Source organism: Myzus persicae, unplaced genomic scaffold (genome assembly GCF_001856785.1).
Source record: "Myzus persicae strain clone G006 unplaced genomic scaffold, MPER_G0061.0, whole genome shotgun sequence".
Classification (NCBI taxonomy): domain Eukaryota; kingdom Metazoa; phylum Arthropoda; class Insecta; order Hemiptera; family Aphididae; genus Myzus; species Myzus persicae.
This window is the reverse complement of record NW_019100691.1, coordinates 67,739-85,933: the sequence shown is the minus strand read 5'-3', so window position 1 is coordinate 85,933 and position 18,195 is coordinate 67,739. Positions and strand designations below refer to the sequence as shown.

Genomic DNA, 18,195 nt, shown 5'->3' with positions numbered 1-18,195 from the left:
CATCAAATGAATTAATAATTAATTGTATACAATACGATGATAACAAAGTATCAATAGTTATACTTCAATTAAGTCAATTGCCAAATTATTTGAATTTTTGATTTAATATGACTAATTGATTAACAGATTAATCATAATTGTGCAGCATAATTTTAACTTTTATAAATAATCTTTCAAATTCTATTCATGCATGTAATACAAAAAGAAACATATTTATTAGGTTTATTATGCTTACATTGTAGAAAGAAATATCTGTCTACATTTTAAATCTTGTTTTTATTTATTATAATTTACAGCACAAGAATTTGTTAAGGGGATATCAGCGCAACATTTATTTTCTCCCAGATCCACTCGCAACATTGATTAAGCTCATACATGTATAACTAATTTTTTTTATTATATTCAAGTAATTATTGAGTCACCTACCACAAAAATGATTGAGAATTCATAATTTATTATCATTTCCCTTTAAAATTGAAAGAAATTATGTTTCAAATTTCAATGGATATTAAATAGTCTAAGACAAATTAATTGTCATACTCAGGGTCAAGAAATTTAGGGGGGGAAGTTCAAAAGCATGTTGAAATGAATTTTTAATTTTTATAGGAATACTTATTTTATATTAAATATTTTATAGAGCCTGCAAGAACATTCAGTACAAGGGCTCAAAACTTAATGTTTGGGCCTGGTCATAGCCTCAAAAATATTATTCTCTATCATTTTTGTGTGTGGTGATTTTATTCAAAAATTTCTTAAAACATAATAGTAAAATTATTATTTTTGGTGAATGGGTTTCGTCAAAGCTCCTGGGCTAGAGAGGAAAGACACACGGTGGCCTGAGATGCTCTTAACTCGCCATTTAAAAAAAAAAGTTGGTGGTATTATTGTAAATAGATATTAGTATTATTATTAGTGTCACAATTTTTTTTAGTATAGAAATATGTGCAATCCTGACTGGTTAATCACTATTTTGATTTGCTTCAATAAACTTGCATGTCTTTCTGTTCACTACAAAACTATTAATTCTACTATATATTTGATACAATTACTTTAATTAGTTGTTAGAAATGTTTTGTCTGTTCTATCCATTAGGTGCCTTACTATTTCTAGTTGTTTACTTGTTCTATCATTAAAAGTGGGTACCAGCAGCATATTTGTGTTGTGAGGGAGGGAGGGGGGTAGGTTAGGTAAGGTAAGACACCTTTTACTCATTTCCTTACTGCATATTTAGTTTTGAGTATTAAACTTCTACATTTCAATGATTTTAAAGTGAAGTATCCAACATTTTGCTCCCCCCCCCCACAAAAAAAATGGTCCACAGCTACGCTACTGGTATGTACAATATTTTATACAAATAGGCTCTCATCAAATGAAAAGTAAAAAATGTGTATTTTACTGGATAAGTTTATACTTTGATTGGTTTTTTTTTTTTCATTGCGAAAATTAGGGAAGTAAGACTCATGGAGAATATTGCTTAAAATTTATGACTTTTAAATTTAAAACCAATTTCCAATACAGTCCACTAATATTTGTGTACATATAAATTAATTTGTTTTTAGCAAAAAAATCACAGATATAGTGATATTGAGATCATGCTTTTTGAAATTTTTTAACTGGAAATTGTTTTGAAACTTAATAATGTATTATACATTAAATCATAGTCACTAATCCTTTTCTTTTAAAGTTAAATGTGAACGAGTATTTTCAAAACTAATCTGTGATCTTCACTATCCTATAGGCCATAAAAATATCTGGATCCTGTATTTGGTCCGATTTTTGAGGCATAAATGATTCAAGGGCATATTTTATTTAAGCTATCCAGCATTTGTTTACAATTTATTTTTGGAACATACATATTTCAATGAGTTAAGAACGATTGTGCAAAAAAAAAATGTTCGGATATCACAACCTATTTTAAAAGTTATTTCCTTTCAAAATTTGCAATTGCGTACGTTTATAAGCTTGCTCAGAATATTACTTTAATGCCGCACTCAAGTTTATACTATAATATACTTATTTTACCTTAACTAGTTATCGAGTCCCCATACTTGTGTTACTTTAACTAACAAGGTTAAGTTAAGTACTGTTATAATATTTCGTTTGCCCTAAAGTGACTTTGTTATAATAAATAATTAGAATAAAAGACATAAATGACAATTTCTTTTTAATAATTATTATAACCAATAATTTTAATGTAAAAATTATTATTTTTAACTAATCACATCCCCAAATAATAAAAGGCAATTATTTTTTTTGTAATTCTATGCTGAGTGGTGCTTGCTATTTACTTTACCTACACAATAAAGTTAATTTAAAAATATTTATATTCTTTTTAAATCAGTAGTGTTTTTGAGTTATATAACTTTGTATACTAAAGAATAATGACAACATGTCTAATGTCTAAAGTAACGGGTTAAGAAGAGCTTTCCTATAGTGTATTTTTGTAAGGTTTATTGTAAAAATCACAATACCATATTTACACCGCTTGAAACTCAAATAACCGGTTATCATATTTCATAAATATTTTTAAAATATCGATTTGCTAAACATAAATGTCAAAAAACAATTTTAATATAAGATTAAAATTAAATACAAATACATTTTTAAATGCCCAATGCAATTCATATTTCGCGGAATGTTTAAAATATCTTTGACATACTTTCTTCCATGATGTATTTACTCATGCAGCGTGCTTAAAATCTCCTTTAAAAATTCAATTCTTCTACCTTCCCCTCCAGCACGACCGACGTCCTCTTTTGATAAACATTATTTTGTTTTATCGTTTACACTTTCTGAATCGTTGGTGGAGCGCCTAGAACCAAGTAAGTTATTATAAGTTTTATCCATTTCAATCCTTCAATTTAGCAACTTTTTTTACGTCGTTACTATTAAAAGCGTTTCTTTATAAATTGTTTTAACCTTTTGTTCACAGAAATGGGCCGTCGTCCTGCAAGATGGTAAGTAAAAAACCTTTCTATTTCATCTTGTCTCAATCGCCACATTTTTAGTAGAACCCTGATAATTTATAAGTTGATTCTCAGTATATTGTTAATGTAATGGACTGAAATAAATTTCGTCACTTCATATTATTCACCAAATTTGTAGTTCAATACCTTATTAGAACCATCGAAATTTTGAATCAGAATACCACTAATTTACGCCTTCGTCAATACTGTACTAATTATGGTTCATTACTTCTTTCAATAGTTATCGTTACTGCAAAAACAAGCCGTACCCAAAGTCACGGTTTTGTCGTGGTGTGCCAGATCCCAAAATTAGGATCTTCGACTTGGGAAAAAAGAAGGCTAGAGTAGATGATTTTCCGTTATGTGTTCACCTTGTAAGTAATGTTTAATGTTAGTTATATCCAAAGTATTCTAACAACTATTATTCATAGGTATCAGATGAATATGAACAATTGTCGTCTGAAGCTTTGGAAGCTGGACGTATTTGTGCCAATAAATACATGGTGAAACATTGTGGTAAAGATCAGTTCCACATCAGAATGAGACTCCATCCTTTCCATGTCATTCGTATCAATAAGATGTTGTCATGCGCTGGAGCTGATAGGTATGTATTTATTTGTTTACTCTTGGTTATTTCAATTGAAACAAAAGCTAGATTGCTGTGATATGGAAAAGGGTTAGTGGTTTTAGCGTTGCATCATCATATATTTGATAATATTATCGACTAACATAAGTGTATGTTTAAAGTTGTAGATTTATATATATACATATATTATGTATGTTGTATGTACATACAAATAAATACAAAATGATAACAGTTACAGGGAGTTTGTGAACCCCCTCAAGTTACATTTAAATTTGAGAGCCCTCTATGTGCTTGATAATCTGTATTAATGTTGGATATGCTTATTTTGTTTAAAAATTTGATAAACCCAAGTTTATGACATGTTCAATAGCACTCCTAAAAATGTACCTATAGTAATTTAATATTTTAACTGGGTGTTCACTTTTTACCTTTATATTTACGATATCATCCTTAAATCAAACATAAATAAGAGTAAAATTCAAAATTTTCCTTAGAAATAAATAAAACCTTTAATATCAATAACAGAACAAAAAATATATTTTATTAGGTATAACAGTGATGTATTTAAGAAAGTCGTGTAATTTTTTAGGCTCCAAACCGGAATGAGAGGAGCTTTTGGTAAGCCTCAAGGTACAGTTGCTCGTGTACATATTGGTCAACCAATCATGAGTGTTCGCTCATCTGATAGATACAAGGCAGCTGTTATTGAAGCTTTACGTCGTGCTAAATTCAAGTTCCCTGGTCGCCAAAAGGTATGTATATCATTGAAATAGTATAATCTAGTAGTTAATTTCATCTTTAATATTAGAAATTTAAATGGAAAATACCTGTGGATAAATTTAATAAACATTAAATTAACAATTCAACCCATGACCACTCTCACAATTCCAATACCATTTTAACTTAATAAACTTGTTAAAATAGTTTTTATGAGCAGGGCTTGTACATAATTGCATTATTATTAATACTAATGTGTGTAGGTCTATTGCAATACGTATAAATATTTATATTTTAATGACATCAATAAACTGGCACCCATGACCAGTTCCAATAAGCAGTTAACGCTTTAAGAACAGGTGTCAACCAGCGGTTTATATGCCTTAACTTGTTTCTTATTGCAATGTATGAAAGCCAATCAGTAACGTATTGTTTTTTACAAGGCGTATTTGGTGTATTGACTTATGTTGAATCTACCAAATGAGGAACACATCAAATGTATTCATGTTCTCTGTCCTGTTTATGCATCGTGTAAATCTTCGATATAGTACTTTAAAGCAAAAACAAGAAATAAAGAGTCATTAATTGTGGTTAAACCAAACTAAAGTTAAAAATCAGAATGATACAACTATTTTATCAAAATATTTATTAATGTTGATTTGAATATTGAATAATAATTATAATATAAAAGTATATTTTTTTAAAATGAAAATATTTTTCTAGATTTATGTAAGCAAAAAATGGGGATTTACAAAATATGACCGTGAAGAATATGAAACATTGAAGGAAGATGGAAGACTAGCTCCCGATGGTGCCAATGTTAAATTCCGCCCTGATCATGGACCATTGGATAACTGGAGAAAAGTTCAGAGAGAACTTCTTGCTGTTTAAATATGGTTTTGGTATCTCTTGTATTGAAATTGAATAAAAAAAACTTTGTGAAATTTGTGTTTTTTCTTAATCCTTGAAAATACTTAAATACTATCTAAAGGTTCAGTTCTAAGTTATTCATTAATTTAATACTAAATTAACTCTGGAACGTTTTCAAATGTTAAATATGTTAGTTTAATTATCATTTATCAAATAGTATTTGGCATTTAAACCTACAATAACTAATAAAATTATCTAGTTTTCACTCTGTTATAAATGTTAAGCATTAATAATTATGTACATTTTATAAAAGGGTCCCTCCTTTAACATTAGTACCTCTTATAAATCAGTTCGAAAATGTATGTTCCTTTTTCGATTAATGGTATCAACACCTTGGTTATACAATATAATATTTATGTATTATATATATTATCCCCCCCCACTTTAAATATAACCATTTAGATAGTTATATAAATAAATTATTAATCTTAGAAAATACAATTTCTGATACTGACATGGTTGGTAACAATGTTGTTTCGTGTAGCCTTTTTTAATTTAAATTTAAATTTTGGTTATAAACATGAGAAATAAGTTATCAATGGTTGTCTTCTGAATAAGGTGGCTATTTTTTTTATTTTACCGCGAGGTTAGGTTATTATTAACTATTATATATTAATAAAATATTTAATAGAAATAGTCAGAAGAAAAACATTAAGACTGGTCTACACATCACCAGCCACCACCACATTTATTTATAACAATTATTTGTTGGATGATTCAACTTCTATTCTACATGTTATCCTAATTTGTTAAAACTATCATAACTTTGAAACTAAGAATGCATAACTTGAATTTAATTTCAAAATTTCACATTTAGATTTTTCATTCAAATAGTTGAATCCTTTGATTTGCAGTGGTGTACATAGATATTTTCACTGGAAGTGGCTATATTTACAAATATACATATATAATAACGTTTTTTTTTAAATTGTATTAGTTTTGATAAATCTACATAGAGTGAAAAAATACAAAGGGGAATCAACATTTTGACTTAATTATAATTTGAGTTGTTAATTATGTATTCGATTGCTGACCTCAGGATTTTTAGTGTTATGTAATCTTAATGAAATTACAGGTAACTGTTATATTTTTTAATTTTTTACTCAATAAATAATATTGTTAACCATACAATTTGTTATATACATAATACCTGATGTCAAACTCACAGTCTCCAAAATGAACAGTGGTGTTGCAATTTATCCCATTTTACTGTACTTTAAGTTCAAATAAACTTAAAATACACCAATGCATTTAAATTGTATACATTTTAATAGTTGGGTATCATTTCTAAAATATATTACTATTTAAATTAAGAGATGTACATTTAAAAATACAATTTTATTGTTTGACATTATATTTTTATTAAGATCTTGAATCCAGATTGTCCAAACATTATAAGTAGTTAAGTATTTAACAAAAAAAAAAAGTTTTAATAAAGTAAATCATTACATACTTAATAGTTAATATACAAGAGTTATTAAAAATATATCATTTATGCGTTAACATTTATAATACAAAAATAAACAAATTTTGTTTTGTTGTAAAGAACAAATAGTAGGTAACTTTAAAAAAATTGCTTAGGTATTGTATTTTTGATTATTATTTGTTAATATAAAACACATTAACTGTTAAACAATTAAAAATATAATTTGAAAAAATAAAAAATGTCAAATTATATAACAAAAAACTTAAAACATGCACTTTTGACAACTGATAATGTAATTGCATTTATCTATAGCCTTTTATATTATTTTTCATTATAAATAATAAGATTTAAGTAGTTTGCACCAGAAGTTGACATTTGAAAAAAATGTTCAAACATTACAATTTTTAAGTTGGGTTGAAGGAGGAGACAAAAATTGTATAAAGATCGAACTCGTCCATTTACATTATGTGTGTACAAATATTTGATGTTTTGATACTATATAAATATTTCTATGTTGCCAAATTTGGTTAATAAGTATTACGTTTGCAATCTTAAAGAAATTAGCAATCAATTAATTATTTAATAACAAAATAGGATTGAATTGTTAAAATTAACATGCTATCCTAACGCTTAAAATTATGTTATGTATTAACGAAAAAATAAATTGTAATACCCTATAGGTTAATTGTATGTCAACAGATTTGTTCAAATGTACAATAGGTGTACGACTAGATATTAATATTTAATACTGTGAAAAAACTTGGTTTTAAATGTGAATGGTTAAAATTGACAATAATTGAGAACACAATAATTTAGTTAAGTGCGGGTTGGTATGTAGTATACCCGCATTGTATATTTAACAGCATAAACTGCTAAAGTATGGAACACTTTTTTGAACTTTTCTGTGGCGTAGATTTGATTGGTGGTCTTTCAGATAGTTGAAACCTTCTTACAATTCGAACAAGTTCATGGAATGATTGGTCGATGTTCATCCCTGCTTTAGCACTGCATTCTATGTAAGGTATTTTTAGTTGCATGGCCATACTTTGTGCATCTTGTATAGAAACCTTAAATATATTTGTATAATTATCATTTATATCAATTAACTCCTTTAACAATTAAAACATACCATTCTTTGACTACTTAAATCTGCCTTATTTCCAACCATCAGCATAGGAAATTCATCCCTATCTTTAACTCGAAGTATTTGTCTATGAAATTTTTCCATCTCATTGAAACTAGTTTTATCTGCTACAGAAAACACTAATAAAAACCCTTCACCAGATCTCATATATTGTTCTCTCATGGCACTAAATTCTTCTTGTCCAGCAGTATCCAAAACTAAATAATTAGAAATACATCATTATTGCAAATATTAAGTATTTAGTAATTTCTTCAAAAAAAATTACTATCTAGTTTTGCTGGAACATCATCAACTACACATTGCTTTGTGTATGAATCTTCAATTGTTGGATCATAGTCTGTCACGAAATATTTCTAAAACAGTAATATAATATCTATTACATTCAAACTTATTATACAGTATATTAATGTTTATTTATGAACATAAATTCAAATAAAATCAGTTATTCAAATTTTCATTAAAAATAAATAGGAGGTAACCACTACTTATTAATAGAACTAAAATATACTACTATAAAATAAATGTCTAATCATCAGATTTTTTTATGATAAGTTATTAAATTTTTTAAATATACCAATTGCTGAAAAAAATTATTGCTCAGCTATAGTATTTAATATAATACAATCGCAAATCATGTCTGTAGTAATATAGTATTATTTTCTCATGTGTTAAAATAATATTATTTATTATATTGTATTTGGTAAATGATACACATATTCATTTAAAATATGGTAGTAATAATGTCCCATAAAAATCTATATATAAAAATACTTATTTGATCAAAAACAAGATTTTAGTTTTTAGTAGTTATGGATAAAAATAGAAAAATATGGTAGTATGATTTTTACAGATGACATCAATGACCTCATTTTATGGCTAATTTAAACCACATCTAAATTTTTTATTCATTAGATTACAATATCAAACATCTTACTTAAGTATATAATATACTGCAATATTGTATACATAGTAAATCCATATAAGGAGTTGAGAATTATCTGTGTAGGTATAACAGTGTACCTTGAATTGGACCCACTGGCAAGGGAATGTTCACACCCACATATTATGCAATTAGTTGTTGCAATTTAACCACACATTTTTGGTAGCAGTTACATCCATAAGAGTTCATACAACAATTGTTTTTATCATTTTAACATGATATACATTTGTATTCATCAAAAACAAATCTTAAATTTTAAATAAGTTACATCAATTTATAAAAATATATTAAAATTATAAACTTCTAAGTTCAAATCTTGCGAGGGTCAAAACAATTATAGTAATGATATATAATATATATGGAAAACCATTCTAAAAATCAAGTTTAAACTTTTTTCTTTAAATTAAATGACTTAACTATATGCATTTTTTTTCTTACATATAATTTATAAGTAGGAAGTATAAAAAATTAAATCATAGTCATAATATAATTAACTTTACTTAGTAATTATAATTTTTAATTTAAATAGTTAATAATATGTAACATAATGTTATCTTTTATTTTTTGGATGCAGAATAATCTATCTTTTGAAGTTCTGTTACGTCTAAGTTCTATCAAAATATATTAGTTTATAATAGATTTATCATGTTAACCACTAAGTAGTGATAGCCGATAGGTGCCTAGTCCAAATAACTGCTTAATGATATTAATTTAAATAATAACTAGATACTTGTAAATGTTTCAATAACATTTTTTGAACTGAAATCTTAAATTATAAATATGTTATCCTTTTATAGATTAGCAAAAACATTTAAATCAAAATATCTAGACAAATCACCTACTTACATTATAGCTACACACGGTATCTATACAACTAAGTTTTCATATAATTGTAAATACATTACACAGGGATTTGTTATAAGTAAGTGGGTAATGGGTATAATATATTAAAATATACGGTTTAAATGTAATAACTTGAAAGCCAATATTAAACAGAATGTTAAGTTCTATGTTAACAAAATAACCAAAATTCACATGCACATAATACAGACCTATACAATCAAGATACTCAACATAGTCTATTTCAGCTCTATCTAATTAAGTACCTGTATGAATTGTATAGTGATTGCAGACTTCCCAACACCGCCGCCTCCGACGACTACCAATTTGTAGTTTTGATTATAATTCGGGCGATTCATCGTGGTGCGATGAGTTATTTCACTCTACAGGATTTTTAAAAAAGAATATATACACTGAGGACAATAATTTGTAGTGCGAAAGCTAAAAATAAAAAACCATTTCACATACTAAATAACAATAAATCTGCGTACTAAGTATGGCGGGTACAAGTACGAGATCCTGACGGTAGCATAGTAGTTATGGACAGCAGTATACCACGACTAAAGTAGACTATTTAACAGTAATCAGTGATCCTCAATGAGCATTGGGCAATGAGCAAAGTACCAAACCCAACCGACAGAAAAGGAAACTGGAAAGAGAGCGAGGACCAGAACAAGCAGCAGCTGTCAAAACACTTGTGACACTCTGTCATTAGCTCGCCAAGTCGCAACTAACGAGCACAGAATAGATGGCAAATGAAATGTACTTTTACAAATGGACGCACTGTGCAGATTTTTATTTATGAATCATGTTATCAACGAACAGCAGCAAAACGCCAAAACCACAGAATAATTATTCTGTGCCAAAACCAACACCACGGTTACGATATCTTAATTCGTGCAAGACATCAAAAAGTGTGATAACAACATAGGAACAAATATTTTTTGGAACAAAAAGTAAGGACCGCAATTTTGAGGTTAAACTGCTACCGCAGTAACGTGGTTGTCGACAATAAAATTTTGTAAACGCACTCCTTATTCCTTAACCTATTCTGTCACAAGCTCGTAAAATATCTGCCATTTGGTTTACGTCGCACGTGAAAAGATCGTTCGCGTTACTTTTCATATTAATTTTCCATTTTAGTTTAAACCAACTAAAATGGCACCGAAGCATGGTTTATTCAACAAGGTATGTATTGCATGTTCTGTTTGACTGTTCCTTACATTAATTAACATTTACATTCTAAAATTTTCGTTTTTCACTGTTTTGTGGTTAACTTTTGGTCGTAGATATTAAGAAATATCTAGTTATTATTGATTTCTTTCTTTTCACTATTTAGATAGTTAATTTGATGAAAAGCACTCCAGGGCCCCGAGAATATTTTTGTTGATTTTTTTAAATGTACTATTATGGCACGCATCTGAGTGAAACATGCTTCTTTCATCAAATTTATGTTTCAGTTATTGAAAATTTAATGTTCATTGTTTTTTTAGCGCATTTACATAGATGCTAAAGAACATTTGCTTGGAAAGTTGGCTTCATACGTAGCCAAAGCAATCCTGCAAGGAAATAAAGTCGTTGTTTTTAACTGTGACAAAATCAACATTGCTGGTAGTTTTTACAGGTTTGGAAATTAATTTTCAATAATTAACGTTAGTGTTTATACCTAATACATATACTTTGAATAGGAACAAGATTAAGTACTTGTCCTTCTTGAGAAAAAGATGTAATGTAAACCCGGCTCGTGGACCTTTCCATCACCGTGCTCCCAGATGTATATTCAGAAGAACTGTTCGTGGTAAGCTTTTCGAAGTTTTATTTATAAAATACCATGTTTGTATTCTTTAACTCCAAAAATAAGCATCCTAACACTTCATTTTTAACGTTATTAATGCAAGTTCTATAAAATTAGTTGAATAACCTATGTGATCTAATTTAATTAACAACACCTTATTCATTAATTTTAGTTAACACAATTTATGCAACTATACATCATCGTGATTTGTATGTGTTACTTATTTATAAACCATTTTGTTATGTTTGTTTGCTATGTTCACCTTAAATTTACATTAAAATCTATATTTATTAAACAACATGGAAGCATATAAACTGATCTGTAAACACATCACACGCATTCAATGTGTTACTAAAAATAATTATGTAAAGAACCTCTCTCTTTTATGATTTCAAAATAATATCCTTACTTACATTACTTGAGACATGGTCTTTGAAAATAAAATGTTTATGAAAAGAGATTTATTAAATTTTACACTTGAAATAACAATACATTAAGTTAAGAGGATCAAAATATGTTTTCTATGATTAACATTAATTATTATCCTTACTTACATTATTTGAAATTAATTTATGAAAAATTAATCTATTATGAGAAACATGATCCTTATAAATGTAATATACATATTACACATTAGTTATTAGTTAAACTCTTTAATGATTATTAAATAATTCCTTACTTACATTAATTGAGATGACAATTATGAAAATAATTTAAATATGAAAAGAGTTGTAACTTCTCTAAATATCTTGTTATTGTATCATTTAAAGGGCTCAGATTTCAATACATTTTCCTTTTTTTTTTTTGAATGTTTAATACAATTTTTCCAAACTACAAATGTGTTGCAAGTACTTCATGTTGTATTCAGTAAATGTTTTAATTGAATTTTTTTAGACATATTTGCCCAATTTCTCTCCTTATGGCTTGGCAAATCTACTTGATGAAACATAATACAACATGATATAAAATAAAATTCATTTTGAACTATTTAACATCGGGGAATCTAGTCATCACCTCGGGAGTTAATTTTCAGTTTATTAAAACCTGTTGTCAGACATTCGTTGATCATTTAAAATTCAAAATATTAAAGAAGCTCATAGTTCAGTATAATACAAATTTAATTTTTTGTATATTTATATGTAAATGTACCTTCGCAATTTTACATATCTAATCATTTTTGAAATTTTTAGGTCATAAATGCATCTTTTTAAATTGGATTTAAATCTGAGGTTTAGATATAATTATGAAATATTACATAAGAAATTTATATATGTATACTACTATATAAATCCTCTAGGTTAGAGTATACTCTTCTTCCTTTTTTTTTTAAATGAGGGCCTCCCTTTTTATTTTTGTAAAATAAATGGTTATAGTTGTATGATGACTTAATATTATACACGTATGTATTTATTAATTTCTGTATCTAGAGCATCGGACACCCAGTGACAAAGTTGAGTACTGGGTGCCTTATGTCCGGTCTCACTGTTCGAAGGCACAAATGTCGAGTACTAAAAGATATTGATATGTAAATTGAGTAATCGAGAGTCTTAATTCACACGTCTAAAATAATTTAAAAAAATCTAAGATATCACAGATATTAATTTGTATTAAGAATACCGAAAGCGTTATGGCTATTCAAAATAAACAGCCATACCATCAAATAAATACTGAATAGTAAAAATATACAACACAATTTGTACTAATTATGTATTATAAATTTAATCAATAATACTACAATTATACTAAACTGGTTTGATTCTACAATACATGGGCATCTGGTGCTTTAGACAAAGTTTTTAAATTATTATATTCTTCTATGATTATTACTATTTTTACCTTACCTACATTAATTGAGGTATTAACATATTCTATGAAATATTTTATTAATGAGAAGAAAATTAAAAAATTTATTTATAATATAATTGAAAACATACTTTTACTAATTAAAGAATCTTGAACACATCTAAAAATAGTTGTACTCAATGGCCACAAAATATTTACGTAGTAATAACAGGTAGCCCATATAACTACTTTACATATTCGTTTGATTAATATACTGTGTACCTGAAAACTATGCATTTAATGCTTTTATGAAACTTTATTTTTAATACTTTTTAATTGAGACATATTGCCTTAATGTTGGTATACAGGATACTTGGAAATGATTCTAAGACAATAAAACCCATAGTAAAAATTGGAAATATCGTTATCTTTATTCCAAATATTATATTTTTTAATGCTCTATTTACCATCGTAACCAACATAAATAGAATATTACCTAAGGTTTATTAGTATTTGTTAGTCTTACCCTTTACAACTGTATTAAAGATGATATAGATCAGCTTTTTTAATGGTGCTTTGCAGAACTCCAGTGTTCCCCAAAATGTATGAGCTTTTTTCTACGTTTTCTAGAAAATAACCTTAACAATTATTTGAAGCTAGTAGGGGGGGATGCTTGTATATTAAATAATGTTTCTATATAGTGTATTATTTATGCTATTTTTATTTTATAATATATGAAATTTACACTATTGAAACACAGTAGGAGCTTGACAAGATAGATAGGTGTGTCAGCAACATAATGATACACACATTCCCGTTAAGTATCCCCTCCTTCAACGTGTATTGAGTTCTCCGCCATTGGCCGGATATATCCTAATAAAAACCGGAGAACTCAATACATGGTATAAAGTGGGAATGCGCCGATCGAACCAAAACTCCTAATATTGCTGACATACTTATCTATTTTGTAGATTCTAATTTTTGAGCTATTTTAACTTATTATTGAAAGAGATCTTTGTTTCTCTAGTTGTGAGTGCATCCAAGTTTAAAATTAGGGTAATTGGTGGTTAAAAATTAATCTTGTGGTGATTTTATAAGTACATATAACCATACAAACAACTGGTTATTGATTTTTACAATGTACACATTGATCAAAATACTGTTCTTAATTCTAAATAAGGACTAGTAAACCACAAATTTCACATGGTTCCATTAAATTAGTATTTTTTGTTGGTTTGATATATTGACCAAACACCCTGTTAATCTAGAGAAACAGCATCATATGACAATGACATTCCCATTATGCCCAAGACATAAGACATATTTTATTAACATTTCAAATTTGTTCTATATTTGTTCAGGTATGATCCCTCATAAAACAACTCGTGGGGCACAAGCTTTAAGACGTATGAAGGCATATGAAGATATCCCAGCTCGTTATACATCTCAAAAAACAATGGTAGTACCTTTGGCTATGAGAATGTTGAGTCTGCAACGTGGACGTAAATACTGCGATGTTGGTCGTTTATCACATGAAGTTGGATGGAAATACCAACATGTAGTCAAAGACTATGAAGCACGTCGTTTAGAACGTGAAGCCAAACGTGCCCAGCGTTTGAAGATCAGACACGTAAGTTTACTCTTTATTATTGTAGTTGATCATTCTATTAATATAACATGTTTAGTGTTTACAGTTTGGTGTAGAAATAATTTGTAATATTCGAGTAAATTATAAAATATTCATACATTTTTTTATGAAATATTTTAAGATTTTACATTTCTTTATCATAAGAGTAAAGTTTCATATTCTATTTTTCCCATCTCCGGCGTTTGTGATAATTAATTTTTATGACTATTAGTCTTTCTTACAATGTCTGGCTACAGTTAATGAACACTTAACCGGCAAAATTCTGCCACTAATTAAATTTTTACAGTCGGTTAACGTTCATCAACACTTAACCGGGAATGTAAGAACCCACCTAAATCTTTTTATTTTATTATATTAAACTGTTTTTATTTTTAGAAATTGACCAGAGAAGCCAACAAGAAAGTGAAGAAGGCAGTCGAACCATACAACCAAGTCCTTAGGGATAGTGGTTACTATGTTCCGGCTTTAGTATGAAATGGTTTTTTGTAACAATAAAAAAAATAAACATAATATGTTTGTAAATTGTTTTATTTTTTTTCAAATTAACAGTATCTGATAATTATTTATTTGAAGTAAAAATAATATTTTATTACATGAAGACATATATGTAGTGGAATCACCTGAACAAACCATATAGACCCAGTTCAAAAATGTTAACAGAATAATATCGACTATTTAATTAAGAAAAACTGCTTTATTTTACATGGGAAATTAATTTGACAATTAAAATTCCTGAATAAATAATCACGCAAAAATGGATAGAATTGGGCACCTAAAGAAACAATCAGTTGAAATATATTTAATATTAGCAGATTCATAGTGTTTTCAATGCTGTACATAATATACTGGTGAACCTATTGCCGAGATAAAAAGGAAATTTGCATTTTCTTTCCACCATCAAATTTTCATAATATTTTGACTTATATAGGCAAATTAAATTTTTGATTGACAATTTTTTTTTTTAAATTAATGTCTACAATATTTTGTTTACTCTAAAAACATCAAAAATGTATTTCATGGTAAACATTAGTTACAACTACTCCTAAGTGAGGACTGAAAATTATAAATAAGGGTTCTTGTAATAATATGAATTATTAACTGTAATAAAAAATGTATAAATAATCAAAAATAATTTTTTTTGTTATTTAATATAAATTTTAATATTTTTTTTGGCTATTATGAACTTCAACCTTATGTAATACTAATGTATAATAGTAAAATAACCTACTCTAATCACTATAATATCATTATACATATATACTTGGTAAATTATAGGTTTAGAATAGTCTTCAGTGACTCCCTAAGATAGAGGTTCCCAAACTTAAACGACCACTACACCCTTAAGGCGGCGGAACCACTTGAAGTTTGTTTTTGTGTTATTTTGGAGCTTGAATTTACTTTATAAACTTACATTAAATATTTATTGCTACTGAAAATTTGTTAACGGGGACCGTAGAAACATAGAATTATAGTACCTATACTTTTACTCCCAAAACCGAAAATCTATGAAATATATGCAAACCCGAACAATCCTAATGCTGACTTCGTTTCACTAAGTTTTATACGTTGTTAAGCCATAATAGCCTACGACTGAAATCTAATATTTAAAAAAATATTTTAAAACGTACCTTTTTTGCCTATACTATACGCCGGGTAACACATTAGGTTTGTGTCTTATTTAAAACAATATTTTATTAATCTTTACATTTTAAATACGTTCTACATCTCATATTTACACTAATTTTGGCGTAGTTTATACCCCACATATTGCTATTAAATATTTTATAGTAATGTTTTTTTTTACAATCATTATTTTTGATCAAAATGTGTAATAATACCATACTTAGTATACTATACTTATAGTATACTTACTCTATGAATAATACACATTACACTGTGATATAAATAACAGTTGTTATCAATTCTCAGTCTTAAAACGTATTCTTTTCTGGACGTTTGAAAAAGAAGATTATGATTTTAAACAAAACAATTCACAGTCGTTCTATCACTTGCTAGATCAACCGATGTCACATAAATAAAGTATATACTCAATTCTCCCCACATCGGACACAATAAAATACCTGGGACTCAATCTTGACAAACGACTAACATGGAAAAATCACTTACGAACCAAAAGACTAACTCTCAACGCCCGTTTGCGCATCCTCAGTCCTCTATTATCGAGAAATAATAAAACTAATCTAAAAGTAAAACTTCTAATTTACAAAACTCTCCTTAAACCTATCTGGACTTACGGCATACAGCTCTGGGGCTCAGCAAAAAAATCTAATACCAATAAAATCCAAGTATTCCAAAACCTAGCTCTTCGTCGACTCTTTAATGCACCACCGTACGTTTCAAACTTAACATTACATAATGATCTTCACATAAACCCCATCAACGATGAAGCTCAATCCTTTTACTTGCGCTTCCGCACTCGATTGCTATCCCATCAAAATCCTCTTATTAAAAACCTCTCCTCTTTAACCCTCCCAGGAAATCCAAGGCGAAGGTTAAAAAGAAAATGGTGTCGTGACCTTCTGCAACTACCAATTTAAAATATACATACACTATACATATAAAAAAAAAAAAAAATTAAAAATTAAAAAAAATAAGTAAAATAAATAAATATATATATTAATAAGTCATGCTAAGTGTTGCCAGTGGGTGGCTTCTTAATCAAATTTTCAAGTCCTGTTTTCTTTTAGCACATAAGCTTATTGTACATTAATTGTATAGATTGTTTATTTCTAATAAAAAAAAAAAAAATATATACTCAATACTCATGTTTTTTTAATTAAAAATTAAAAAAGCGGGTAAGTGGATGTTGCTCTGCTGTGCATTAGGTGTTTAGAAGGTCACTTAATGGATGGTATTAAATTTGAATACCTACAAATAATACAATGATAACTAATCACTGAATAGGTACAAAAAACAATTCTGAACGGAGACGTTATGTCACTATGTCAGTCTAGGATATTTCATATTGTTATTATTTATTATTAATACGGTAGTCGGTAAGTTGACTTTATATTATTCATAAAATTATTGTTTGATTATCAGTGTTACTGGGAAAATATTATGCATATACTTTTGTAAAATTGAACTGTTTTGGAACCGAATTACAACAAAATGCTGCTTAAAATCGTTATGCTTTTCATTAATATTTAATTTCGTCTACATTTGAACTTAAAATAATTATAAAAAAGTTGTATTTATATTTATTTTTAGATTTTTTAGTTACATAATTAACTTATTACTTTGAATCTTGTTTTAAATGTCCAATCCTTAGCTATACAAGTTGAATATTTCATACATTTTTAACTACAAAAGCATTTTTCAATTTCCAATTTGATTCATTTTGTCATTTGTCAACATTTGAACTCTAAATGCTTAAAAGAAAAATCGTGCATAAGTATTT

At 27.7% G+C, this 18,195-nt stretch overlaps 3 protein-coding genes across 3 annotated transcripts; 2 read left to right on the top strand and 1 right to left on the bottom strand.

Moving 5' to 3' along the window:
• The first annotated feature begins 2,712 nt into the window (after positions 1-2,712).
• Positions 2,713-5,213, top strand: LOC111041972 (60S ribosomal protein L10). The gene is made up of 6 exons (XM_022326448.1): positions 2,713-2,822; positions 2,933-2,957; positions 3,208-3,340; positions 3,398-3,570; positions 4,142-4,304; positions 4,993-5,213. Exons 2-6 carry the CDS (start codon positions 2,935-2,937, stop codon positions 5,158-5,160), a joined length of 660 nt encoding a protein of 219 aa, XP_022182140.1. The 5' UTR covers positions 2,713-2,822; positions 2,933-2,934; the 3' UTR covers positions 5,161-5,213.
• Positions 5,214-7,455: 2,242 nt separating this feature from the next.
• Positions 7,456-10,164, bottom strand: LOC111041494 (ras-like protein 2). The gene is made up of 5 exons (XM_022325771.1): positions 10,018-10,164; positions 9,816-9,932; positions 8,035-8,122; positions 7,755-7,966; positions 7,456-7,692 (listed from the first exon to the last, which is right to left on the bottom strand). The coding sequence occupies exons 2-5, from the start codon at positions 9,906-9,908 to the stop codon at positions 7,498-7,500; spliced, it is 588 nt and encodes a 195-aa protein (XP_022181463.1). The 5' UTR covers positions 9,909-9,932; positions 10,018-10,164; the 3' UTR covers positions 7,456-7,497.
• A 430-nt stretch (positions 10,165-10,594) lies between these two features.
• LOC111041486 (60S ribosomal protein L13a) lies at positions 10,595-15,296 on the top strand. Its single transcript, XM_022325763.1, has 5 exons — positions 10,595-10,737; positions 11,043-11,173; positions 11,238-11,347; positions 14,488-14,756; positions 15,150-15,296. The coding sequence occupies exons 1-5, from the start codon at positions 10,708-10,710 to the stop codon at positions 15,246-15,248; spliced, it is 639 nt and encodes a 212-aa protein (XP_022181455.1). The 5' UTR covers positions 10,595-10,707; the 3' UTR covers positions 15,249-15,296.
• Positions 15,297-18,195: the final 2,899 nt, after the last annotated feature.

Coding starts and splice junctions, on each gene's coding strand:
- LOC111041972 (XM_022326448.1), top strand. CDS start 2,935: ATGGGCCGTCGTCCTGCAAGATG. Junction 2,958..3,207: donor GGCCGTCGTCCTGCAAGATG/GTAAGTAAAAAA, acceptor TTCTTTCAATAG/TTATCGTTACTGCAAAAACA. Junction 3,571..4,141: donor TCATGCGCTGGAGCTGATAG/GTATGTATTTAT, acceptor GTAATTTTTTAG/GCTCCAAACCGGAATGAGAG.
- LOC111041494 (XM_022325771.1), bottom strand. CDS start 9,908: ATGAATCGCCCGAATTATAATCAAAACTACAAATTGGTAGTCGTCGGA. Junction 7,967..8,034: donor TGTTCCAGCAAAACTAGATA/GTAATTTTTTTT, acceptor CTAATTATTTAG/TTTTGGATACTGCTGGACAA. Junction 7,693..7,754: donor ATTTAAGTAGTCAAAGAATG/GTATGTTTTAAT, acceptor AATATATTTAAG/GTTTCTATACAAGATGCACA.
- LOC111041486 (XM_022325763.1), top strand. CDS start 10,708: ATGGCACCGAAGCATGGTTTATTCAACAAG. Junction 11,174..11,237: donor ATTGCTGGTAGTTTTTACAG/GTTTGGAAATTA, acceptor TACTTTGAATAG/GAACAAGATTAAGTACTTGT. Junction 11,348..14,487: donor ATTCAGAAGAACTGTTCGTG/GTAAGCTTTTCG, acceptor ATATTTGTTCAG/GTATGATCCCTCATAAAACA.